General features: G+C 42.0%; 1 protein-coding gene across 2 annotated transcripts in view; it reads left to right on the forward strand.

Annotated features, from left to right (window-relative positions):
- Positions 1 to 1994: 1994 nt before the first annotated feature.
- The window catches only part of tbc1d14 (TBC1 domain family, member 14), a 44460-nt gene continuing 33578 nt past the window's right edge, over positions 1995 to 12876 (forward strand). The window contains exons 1-2 of one of the 2 annotated variants that reach the window (XM_062066080.1): positions 1995 to 2518; positions 12054 to 12782. In XM_062066080.1, coding sequence (XP_061922064.1) covers positions 12214 to 12782 — 569 coding nt within the window. In that variant the 5' untranslated portion in view covers positions 1995 to 2518; positions 12054 to 12213. The remainder of the gene's footprint in view (positions 2519 to 12053; positions 12783 to 12876) is intronic. The other variant, XM_062066079.1, reaches the window with a different exon arrangement.

Consider the following 12876-nt stretch of genomic DNA (forward strand, 5'->3'; position numbering starts at 1 on the left):
ACAAGGATGGGGCGAGGGTCACCTCTTTGTCAACAAATGCGTGAGCAAATTGTTGAACAGTTTAAGAAAAACCTTTCTCAACCAGCTTTTGCAGGGAATTTAGGGATTTCACCATCTACGGTCCGTAATATCATCAAAGGGTTCAGAGAATCTTGAGAAATCACTGCACGTAAGCAGCTAAGCCCGTGACCTTCGATCCCTCAGGCTGTACTGCATCAACAAGCGACATCAGTGTGTAAAGGATATCACCACATGGGCTCAGGAACACTTCAGAAACCCACTGTCATTGATTGATTGATTGGAACTTTTATTAGTAGATTGCACAGTGAAGTACATATTCCGTACAATTGACCACTAAATGGTAACACCCGAATAATTTTTAACTTGTTTAAATCGGGGTCCACTTAAATTGATTCATGATACAGTCAGTAACTACAGTTGGTCGCTACATCTGTAAGTGCAACTTAAAACTCTCCTATGCAAGGCGAAAACCGTTTATCAACAACACCCAGAAACGCCGTCGGCTTTGCTGGGCCTGAGCTCATCTAAGATGGACTGATACAAAGTGGAAAAGTGTTCTGTGGTCTGACGAGTCCATATTTCAAATTGTTTTTGGAAACTGTGGACGTCGTGTCCTCCGAAACAAAGAGGAAAAGAACCATCCGGCGCAAAGTTGAAAAGCCAGCATCTGTGATGGTATGGGGGTGTATTAGTGCCCAAGACATGGGTAAATTATACATCTGTGAAGGCGCCATTAATGCTGAAAGGTACTTACAGGTTTTGGAGCAACATATGTTGCCATCCAAGCAACGTTACCATGGACGCCCCTGCTTATTTCAGCAAGACAATGCCAAGCCACGTGTTACATCAACATGGCTTCATAGTAAAAGAGTGCGGGTACTAGACTGGCCTGCCTGTAGTCCAGACCCGACTCCCATTGAAAATGTGTGGCGCATTATGAAGCCTAAAATACCACAACGGAGACCCCCGGACTGTTGAACAACTTAAGCTGTACATCAAGCAAGAATGGGAAAGAATTCCACCTGAGAAGCTTAAAAAATGTGTCTCCTCAGTTCCCAAACGTTTACTGAGTGTTGTTAAAAGGAAAGGCCTATGTGACACAGTGGTGAACATGCCCTTTCCCAACTACTTTGGTACGTGTTGCAGCCATGAAATTCTAAGTTGATTATTATTTGCAAAAAAAAAATAAAGTTTATGAGTTTGAACATCAAATATCTTGTCTTTGTAGTGCATTCAATTGAATATGGGTTGAAAAGGATTTGCAAATCATTGTATTCCGTTTATATTTACATCTAACACAATTTCCCAACTCATATGGAAACGGGGTTTGTATATATATATATATATATATATATATATATATATATATATATATATATATATATATATATATATATATATATATATATATATATATATATATATATATATATATATACACATACACACGTGTGTGTGTGTGTGTGTGTGTGTGTGTATGTGTGCATTTTACCTCTGTTTAAATTTTATTTTTTTGTCTGTCCTTTGCCTGTATTTCTTTGTGGTGTACAGCCCTTTATTCTTCAACTGCGGTTGTTTTTAAAGGGCTTCATAAATAAAGTTGGCATGGTATGGTACGGCATAACATATGTGGAAATAAACACCTTAAAATATCGATTTTACAACGTGGTATCGACCAAATCCGAATTCTGGACCCAACATTATAACACTAGAGGGCAGGATGATACGGATTATTACTTTGTCTGGTTGAACGTGCTTTTTGTCAATGTACATATCGCACGTCCTTTGTCACAACAAAATTGCTTCCTATACGTTCAAGTACATTTATGTACCGTTAGAATTCATGTCATTGTCTTGAAAGGCACTCTAAAGTGAATTGCAGTCAAAAACTATTGATCTAAAATATGTTTAAAGGACTCAAAGCTTTAATATTGTAGCTTGGAAATCAATTCCTTTAACAGCGCAGTAGTGCAGTTGGCGAGGTCGATTGGTCATGCCTTGGGCTACGGACAGGTGAATCCATCCGGCAACGACGCTCGGGGCTCGATTACACTCGTGTGCAAGTTTGTGTTTTAAAATGGCGGCGGAAATACCCAGACAGGTACGAGGCGTCAACTAAGGCGACCAAACTTGTTTGCTTAACTTAATTCGCCGCTCGACAGGGGGGTTGTTTGTGTTGCTGTAATAGCGAAAAAATGTCGAATAGTGTTTAAAAAGATGTCCAACCTATTTCGTTAAAAAAAAGTTGAGGAAGCGTTGGTGCACTTGTTTAGCCGGTGAGTCCGCTTCAAAGTGGCGTTCGATCCCTTTATGTCAAATGACCTCACCGCGGTCATGTTTGTGCACACCGAGTTGCGTCGAAGAGGTAGTAGATAGTCGTGCCGCATCATCATGGACCACCGCAGCCCACCGACACCTTGCCGCCACCTGTAGCACCGAGCGGGGGCCATGGAGGACCGGACCCACGGCGAGCAGAGCCGAGCAGAGAGCCACTGTGGTAGGTTCATTCATCACGCCACACTTGCACTTGTCTGTTTACTGACAACACTTAAAAAAAAAAAACTTTATTGAAATCTGTGAAAGTCTTACTCTTGAACAACTAATGTGATGGCAAAATGTCCTGTTATTGTGTACATACAGTCCAAACATTACAGTGGGGCAATCTACAGGATTTGTCACAAGCAAATGTCATTTTTGAACCGTTTTCTCTGATTGTGCGGTTATTTTTTCTATTTATTTAATGCATTTATGTCTATACGGTTCATTTGGTCAAGTGTTCAAGTCCAGGACCGAAGGAACCAGACCAAACAGGGCGACCAAGACCACCTGAGTAATGGGTCTCGGGTAAGGCAAGTGAGAACAAAACGTAAACGACACTAAAACACCACGTATGATGTCAGGCGATGCCTAGCAACACCCAACACAAAGCTGAGTGAAAATCTTGCAAAAATAAGGCTTTAATGCAGGGGTGTCAAACTCATTTTATATCGGGGACCACATAGAGAAAAATGTACTGCCAAGTGTGCTGGACTGGTAACATCACGGCACAATAACTTAAAAATAAAGACAACTTCAGATTGTTTTCTTTGTTTACAAATAGAACAAGCACATTCTGAAATTGTACAAATCAGAATGTTGTTTTTTTTTTTTTTTACAGTTGAATGTTGCGGTTGATAGTATTCTATCTTTGTTGTTATTTATATTTTCTGAACAAATTATGTGATAATGTTCACCAGTCAACTCATTAGTGTTAATTTTCAATCTATCAAGATAAAACTAATGATATCAAAATCAAATTAGAGTATGTTATTTTCAGAATCAGAATCAGAATAGTTTTATTGCCATTGTTTGAGAACGGGTTCACAAACTAGGAATTTTTCTTGGTGCAATCGTGCAACATAAAACACATACAACACATATTAGGTAATAAAAAGAGCTGTAGCTGAGCTATCAGATCTTGTTATAGACTTAGAAGGAATTCAAGGAATTCATGGAGCTACTGTTAGGAGTTATTGTTCATGTGCCTGATGGCCAAGGGGAAAAAACTGTTCAGGTGGCGGGAGGTGTGTGTCTGGATAGAGCATAGTCTCCTGCCTGAGGGGAGAGGGGAGAATAGTGTGTGTCCAGGGTGAGAAGAGTCAGCTGTGATCCGACCCACACGCCTCCTGGTCCTGGAGGAGAACAAGTCCTGGAGGGATGGGAGCTTGCAGCCAATCACCTTTTCAGCAGCATGTACGATGCGCTGCAGTCTATGCTTATCCTGGACTGTGGTGCCGGGGAACCACACGGTGATGGAGGTGGTCAGGATGGACTCGATGATGGCTGAGTAAAACTGCACCAGCATCTCGGTCGGCACCTTAAGTTTCCTCAGCTGCCGCAGGAAGTACATCCTCTGCTGGGCCTTCTTGATGAGGGAGCTGATGGTCGGCTCCCACTTGAGGTCTTGGGTGATGGTAGTGCCCAAAAAACGGAAGGAGTCCACAATGGAGACGGGGGTGGGAGAGTCAATCAGGGTAAGGGGGGATGGTGGGGCTGTGACTTTCCTGAAGTCCATGATCATCTCCACTGTTTTCTGGGCGTTCAGCTCCAGGTTGTTGAGGCTGCACCAGGACGCCAGCCGGTCCACCTCTCTACTGTAGGCGGACTCATTGCCATCCGAGATGAGCCCGATGGGGGTGGTGTCATCCGCAAACTTGAGCAGTTTTACGGACTGGTGACTCGAGGTGCAGCAGTTTGTATACAGGGAGAAGAGCCAGGGGGAGAGTACACAGCCCTGAGGAGTACCAGTGTTCGTGGTTCGATTGTCCGAGACAATCTCCCCCAGCCGCACGTGCTGTCTTTGGTCTGTCAGGAAGTCATTGATCCAACTGCAGAGGGAGTCGGGCACGCTGAGCTGGTAGAGCTTGTCTCGTAGCAGTCCAGGGAGGATGGTGTTGAAGGCAGAGCTGAAGTCCACAAACAGGATCCTAGCGTAGGTTCCTGGGGAGTCCAGATTTATGTAGTTTGATAATTTTCCTTGACTGATGTACTAACATCATGTGGTTTATTTTGTACATATGGAGCATCATATACAAAGATCTGCTGTTGCGACATCCAGTGGACACATTTAGAACAGCTGTTTCTTTCATTCAAAAATGTCAGGTTAATTTTTATACTTAACAAACTCATCCCGCGGGCCGGATAAAACCTGTTTCCCGGGCCTGATCCGGCCCACGGGCCGCACGTTTGACACCCCTGCTTTAATGTGAGCCCAGAAGTGTAAAGGCTGTAAAACATCCGTCTCTTCAACAAAGAGGCTGTTTATCATTTGTTGAAGTCGTTACAAATGCCATCTCCAGGAACCTTTTTTAAGTCTTTATGTATGTGCGATTTGTTAAATCTCATGTGGTAAAAAAAAATTGCCATAGAAAGAAAAGTCCTACAATTTTAAAGACGCCATGCTGTTTTGGACGTCGGACAATTAACGCAGGACTTTTTGCTTGTCATTAACTGTTAAAGCGGTGAAAAATGGATGGATGGATTAACTGTAAAAGCAATGGAAGATGGATGGATGGATTAACTGTGAGCATTATTTAGTCCAGGGGTAGGGAACCTGTGGCTCTTTTGATGACTGCATCTGGCTCTCAGATAAATCTTAGCTGACATTGCTTAACACGATAAGTAATGAATAATTCCGCTGGTGATTCAGTGTTAAAAATAACGTTCAAAATATAAAACATTCTCATGCATTTTAATCCATTCATCCGTTTTCTACCGCACCTGTTCAAGAAGTCGCGTTAATGTTAAGAAGTATTTTATTTATTATTGGTTAGCTTCAGAATAACAATGTTATTAAAAATAATAAGAGACTTATTATAGTCTAAAAATGTTGGTCTTACTTAAAAATGCAGGCATTTAGTTGTATTCATCCATCCATCCATCCATTTTCTGCCGCTTGTCCCTTTTGGGGTTCCGGGGGATGCGGGGTACACCCTGGACAAATCGCCATCTCATCACAGGGCCAACACAGACCGACAGACAACAATCACACTCACATTCACACACTAGGGCCAATTTAGTGTTGCCAATCAACCTAGTTGTATTCAGTGTTAAAAAATATTATATGGCTCTCACGGAAATACATTTTAAAATATTTGGCTTTCATGGCTCTCTCAGCCAAAAAGGTTCCTGACCCCTGATTTAGTCTTTTGACACAAATACAAGCGTGAATCCAAAATAGAACGCACTAAAGTGACCAAGTAACTTTTTCAAACATGATTTGGACCAACATAGAGGACTACAGGTGTGATTGGACACATAGAAATCTAATATAATGCTCTTGTTATTTACTAAAAGAAAAGCACAAATGAATATCACGTATCCATCTGAATCGGTTTTCCAGACACAAGATGAGAATAGCGTATTATGTGTGTGGGTGACATGTACAATGTGTATTTACCCTCCACGGACGGGAATGGCAGCGACGTCTTCAATACCATTGTGGAAAGTTCTGGGTAGTTTAAAAAAAAAAATTGTTTCAAGATTTATTTTGTATATTGTTTGTTTCAATGAATGCATGAATGACCTATGCCCTTTCAACTGTCGAGCTTCCGTCCATCCATCAATCCATGTTATTACGCTTATCTGAGGTCGGGTCACGTGGGAAGCAGCCTAAGCAGAGAAGCCTAGACTTCCCTCTCCCCAGCCACTTCGTCCAGCTCCTCCCGGGGGATCCCGAGGCGTTCCCAGGCCAGCCGGTAGACATAGTCTTCTCAACGTGTCTTGGGTCGTCCCCGTGGCCTCCTACCGGTCGGACGTGTCCTAAACACCTCCCCAGGGAGGCATCCTGGTGGCATCCTGACCAGATGCCCGACCCACCTCATCTGGCTCCTCTCGATGTGGAGGAGCAGCGGTTTTACTTTGAGGAAACTCATTTTGGCCGCTTGTACCCGTGATCTTGTCCTTTTGGTCATAACCCAAACCTCATGACCATAGGTGAGGATGGGAACATAGGTCGACTGGTAAATTGAGAGCTTGCTTGGCTCAGCTCCTTCTTTACAACAACAGATCCATACAGTGTCTGCATCACTGAAGACGCTGCACCGATCCGCCTGTCGATCTCACGATCCACTCTTCCCTCACTCGTATACAAGACTCCAAGGTACTTTAACTCCTCTACTTGGGGCAAGATCTCTTCCCCAACCAGAAGATGGCACTCCACCCTTTTCCGGGCAAGAACTGTTGAACTTGTTTCTACAAATAACTCAAATGAAATGACTCAGCGAAAAAGTTTGATTCTCGCTCTTGGTGTCTTTCTGCGTCGAGTTTGACTGCGTGGGTTCCCTCCCACCTCTAAAGACATGCACCTGACAGGCTGATTTCCGACTCTTAATTGTCAACACTAAATTGGCCCTATTGTCTGAATGTGAGTGTTAATGGTTGCCTATTTGTGTTGACCCTGCCTTCCGCCCGAATGCAGCTGGGATAGGCTCCAGTCCCCCCGCACTCCCGATAGGGACAACCGTTAGAGAATGGATGGATTAATGTCTTTTTTAGGATCTTCGTGGTGTCTTCTGTATGTTTGTAACGACAGCTGTCAAATGTATCACTGATTTGACCAATTTGTCTAATGTTTGGGTTGATGTAGTGGCAGCTTGCTACTTAGGGAAGCAATATAGTGTGTCCGGGGTATGGATGTCCCGATCCAGGTTTTTGCACTTCCGATCCGATACCGATGTTGTTTTTGCACTTCCGATCCGATACCGATACTGGCCGATACTGGCCTATCCGAGCATGTATTCAAGTTTTTTAGCCTACTTAGTTGTCAGATTCATGTTGAAAAGGGTTTTAGTACTCTTGATAACAACTAGCCAGCTGAATTAGGTGAGTTTGAATAATACACAATGGTTGGTAACAAGAAACTGACCGGTTTATGGGGCGGCGTGGCGAAGTTGGTAGAGTGGCCGTGCCAGCAATCGGAGTGTTGTTTGATACTGGGGTTCAATCCCCACCTTCTACCATCCTAGTCACGTCCGTTGTGTCCTTGGGCAAGACACTTCACCCTTGCTCCTGATGGGTGCTGGTTAGCGCCTTGCATGGCAGCTCCCGCCATCAGTGTGTGAATGTGTGTGTGAATGGGTGAATGTGGAAATACTGTCAAAGCGCTTTGAGTACCTTGAAGGTAGAAAAGCGCTATACAAGTATAACCCATTTATCATTTATTCAAGGATAAACACAAAATAGACAAAATTATACATGACAAACAGAAATGGCATCATTGAACAGTAAAAAAGTGAACAGTATAAAGTGCAAATAATGCTGTAGAGGTGCTTTTAAGACATGACTAGCTAGCTAGAAGCGAACGTCATTCCGCAGTCGGCAGTGTTTTAGCTATTTCTAAATCACTAATCCTCTGACAAATAAAGTATGTTTCTTACAAGTATCATCCCTGCAGGACGAGGAATAGCTAAACATGCTTCACTACACACCGTAGGAGCATACGATAGGTAACCGCTAACAGCAAGCTAGCACCCCTGAATGTAAACAAATGCCATGGGTGGATCTACACCTAACATCCACTGTAATGATACCAAGTACAATAGCGTATCTAGTCGATACTACTATGATAACATCGATATTTTTTATCGCCACAAAATCTTTTTTCATTTAAAAAAATTCATATTATGTTTATAAACTCAGGAAATACATCCCTGGACACTTTTCTTCTAGTAGCTTTGCATAGTCTTATGTACATTTAATTGGTTTTAGCATATTTAATGAACAAAGTGTATCCAAGTGGCCCCTCACAATATTTCAGTGTGGGCTCTGTACCGAGGATGTCGTTGTGGCTTGTGCAGCCTTTTGAGACACTTGTGATTTAGGGCTGTATAAATAAACATTAATTGATGATAGATTGATTTCACTTTTCAGTATGCGGCCGTCAGGGAAAAAAGTTTGAACACCCCTGGCTTAAAGGCCTACTGAAACCCACTACTACCAACCACGCAGTCTGATAGTTTATATATCAATGATGAAATCTTAACATTGCAACACATGCCAATACGGCCGGGTTAGATTAGTAAAGTCAATTTTAAATTTCCCGCGAAATATTCTGCTGAAAACGTCTCGGTATGATGTTTGCGCGCGACGTCACGGATTGTGCGGTCATATTGGGACACCATTGTGGCCAGCTATTAAGTCGTCTGTTTTCATCGCAAAATTCCACAGTATTCTGGACATCTGTGTTGGTGAATCTTTTGCAATTTGTTTAATGAACCATGAAGACAGCAAAGAAGAAAGCTGTTGGTGGGAAGGGGTGTATTAGCGGCTGGCTGCAGCAACACAACCAGGAGGACTTTGAGTTGGATAGCAGACGCGCTACCGTGAGTATGCAGATTTGGCTTCCAAACATTTGATCGCTTGCCCGTACGTGCATGCTGCTTTGTGCATGTCACGTACATAACTTTGGGGAAATATATGTGCTGTATGAACTTTGGGGAGGTGAACGGTACTTTGGGCTGTGGGATTGAGTGTGTTGTGCGGGTGTTTGAGTTGTATTGGTGACGGGAGGGGGAGGTGTTTGTTATGCGGATTAATTTGTGGCATATTAAATATAAGCCTGGTTGTGTTGTGGCTAATAGAGTATATACAAGTATATGTCTTGTGTTTATTTACTGTTTTAGTCATTCCCAGCTGAATATCAGGTCCCACCCGCCTCTCACAGCATCTTCCCTATCTGAATCGCTTCCACTGCCCTCTAATCCTTCACTCTCACTTTCCTCATATACGAATCTTTCATCCTTGCTCCAATCTATGGAGTAATCGTCGCTTTCTCGGTCCGAATCGCTCTTGCTGCTTGTGGCCATGATTGTAAACAATGTGCAGATGTGAGGCGCTCCACAACCTGTGACGTCACGCTACTTCCAGTACAGGCAAGGCGTTTTTATCAGCGACCAAAAGTTGCGAACTTTATCGTCGATGTTCTCTACTGAATCCTTTCAGCAAAAATATGGCAATATCGTGAAATGATCAAGTATGACACATAGAATAGACCTGCTATCCCCGTTTAAATAAGAAAATTTCATTTCAGTAAGCCTTTAAGCTGCAGTCTATGGTTTAGAAAGTGCTTACGCAAAGAGACATTTTAATTTATGCATTTTTCCAGACATTCTTCAAAGTTGTGGTCACTGATTTTGATACAGGGTTACTGTGTGTGTGTGTTTTGGGACAAAGTCCACGAGGTGCAGAAATGTGCAAGTCTCTGGCGATAATCTGGCTTTGTTAAAGCGTTGAGAAAATATGCTGAATTTTGATGAATTTCCGCCTCATTGAAATCAAGAGTGTACAAAGTACAGCCATTTGTCTCACCTAATGTTTTTATTGACCCAGGGCACATTCTAAACATACAATTATAAAAAACTCAAAGAGAAAAAATGTTTCTGATAACACAAAACTGACATTTCAGGCACTCAGATACAAGTTTTTTGGGTTACACGCTCTATCTCACCATTTGTTACGCTTTAGATTACGGACAAACATTCGGATTACGATCCTCCCCAACGCTAATTGGTGTAGCGAATGCCACAGTGAACCCAACCCCTGGTCTTACTCGCTAGCATTAGCGTATAGCTAGTGATCAACTTAACTTTGTTTTCCAACTATTGAAATGAAGAAAGTGAGTGCTGGAAAGAAGAAGCAGATGATAGTCATTGAATTAAAGAAATCATCAAAACATTACTGAGTGAGTAGCCGTTGGCGATGCAGTTTGAGCGTCGCACTGACAGTCTGCGTCATACCGAAGCAGAAGTAAATAACAAGAATGTTAAAATAATATCTAAACATCGGACATTTATCCATGAAAATTTAGAGAAGCTGCTAATGGTGAGTTTGACGAAATAGCAGCTTGAAGGAGAAACCGTAGAAGTTCGCTTTCCAAGGTAAATGCTGTACATTGTTATTACGTTTTTTCATAAAACTAATGTAATAGTTTGTCGTAGATTATTTTGGATTGTGTTTGATACAATAGTTTGTTTTTCTTTTTAAAAGGCATGTTACATGTTGGAATTGTGCTGTAGTGGGGACCCAGCACAGATTTTAAATTAATTTTAATGGGCGACGCTGTTTCGCAGTACGAGCTTGTTCACAGCACCAATTAAACTCGTATCCCGAGTAGGGCTGCAACAACTAATCGATTAAAATCGATGATAAAAATAGCTGGCGATTAATTTAGTCATCGCTTTGTTGGATCTATGCCAGTGGTCCCCAACCACCGGGCCGCGGCCTGGTACCGGTCCGTGGATCGATTGGTACCGGGCCGCACAAGAAATAATAAAAATACATTTATTTTTTTTTATATTTCTGGTTCCTACATTATATATCAATATAGATCAATACAGTCTGCAGGTTTCAGTCCGTAAGCGCACATGATTGTATTTTTTCATGACCAAAAAACAAAACAAAAAAACCTCCCCCCCGGTCCGTGGGACAAATTTTTAAGCGTTGACCGGTCCGCAGTTACAAAAAGGTTGGGGACCACTGATTTATGCTATGCACATGCGCAGAGGCTACTTTTTTTTTTTTTTTTTTTTTTTTTATAAACCTTTATTTATAAACTGCAACATTTACAAACAGCTGAGAAACAATGATCAAAATAAGTATGGTGCCAGTATGCTGTTTTTTTCAATAAAATACTGAAAAGGATAGAAATATAGTTTGTCTTTTTTATCCGATTATTAATCGATTAATCGAAGTAATAATCAACAGATTAATCGATGATCAAATTAGTTGTTAGTTGCAGTCCTAATCCCGAGGTACCACTCTATAATACTTTTTTTTTTTTTTTTTTACTTAATCAAATTGAACCCTGAATTCTTTGTGATTGCACTAGGCATGGCTTGTTGGTAAATGTTTCGACCCCCACAGTTTATGTTAAACAACAATATACTATATATTTTGTAAGTTTGCCCCCTAACAAAGACATGAATGGTCCATAATTGTAATAGATGTCTTGTTGTAACAAAGAGAGACATATAACTTAAATCCTGCAAAAGTAAACATTAGATAACTGTTATTTGAGACTTTTGTGATTTAGGGCTATATAAATAAACATTGATTGATTGATTGATAAACATATATTGTATTTTATTGAGAGACATTTTGAGTGTTTCTGTATGGTTTTGCAAAATCAGCAAGGGATCAAATACTTACTTTTCTCTCTGTAAATTAAGATGAATTACAAAAAAAATTTATATTATGAAACTGTTGAACATTTTTTGTCACTCTTTTCCGATATTGCAACCCTTTTTTTTCTTGCAAGTTTGATAATAGCTTACAGATGATGAAAACCAAAAATTCATAATTGAGAAAATTTTAATATTTACCCATTAACTCAAAACAGCCTTCAAATAGTCTCTTAGTCTTGGTCAGTAGTGACAAAAATATTGACCTATTTCATGGTGCTTTATTTAATTTTTTTGACACATAACTGTGAATCAAAGGTTATTCACAACCTTTGTGTTGCAGTTACTGAAACTCAACATGTTTTTAATCCAAAGTGTGTCTGCAGGAGCAATCGTGGCGAATGGGTCTGTCGTGAAAGGCGAAAGCGAGTCCAGCGACCTTCATGACCATTCCAAGCAGCAGCTCCCTGAACCCAGCACTGTCCTACTGAGTGAATCCACTTTCCAATGCACACCATGCCACTCCTCAGCCTCTATGCTCCACAGCACGGCCCAGAAGCTCGGTCCCAACCTGGATCAGGATAGACACAGCTTGAGTTCCCAAGACTCTGGGATTCCAACACTGGAGCTCAACCCTGCAGAGCTCACTGGAGGAGACTCCCCTGCAACGCTAACGTTGGACGATGATCCCTCTGACAGCAGTGCAGTGCCCAAGTCCTCCAGATGCCCACGCAGTGGCATTGAATCCACCCGCTTTTTCAGTCCGGGCCTCAGATTGTCCACAACTGCCACCACGGGGCACCGAGTCTTGAACCGCAGCGACAACATCTCCGTGGGCAGCACGTCCAGTTTGAGCACAGAGCTCTCCATTTCCAATGAGGACATCTTGGACTTCACCGTCACATCTGACTCCAGCGCCATTGTCACTTTGGAGAACGATGACCGCTGCATGCCTCCCTTCTCCAACAACCTGCATGCTCTGTCGCCGGGATGCTCGATGGACTTTATGATTCTAGGGCGACCAAGCCAGGGGTCGGGGGTTATGAGACAGGAAGAAGATGGCAGGCAAAAGAAACTTGTATCTCTTGTCAGCTTGTTCAACAGGTAAATTCAGTACTATCAACCCACCTTTATTCCTGTAGCACACATAATACATGTCCCCGCTCATACAGTCATTTTTTTATGATTTCACATAAAT

This window comes from Entelurus aequoreus, linkage group LG12 (assembly GCF_033978785.1).
Source record: "Entelurus aequoreus isolate RoL-2023_Sb linkage group LG12, RoL_Eaeq_v1.1, whole genome shotgun sequence".
NCBI lineage: Eukaryota > Metazoa > Chordata > Actinopteri > Syngnathiformes > Syngnathidae > Entelurus > Entelurus aequoreus.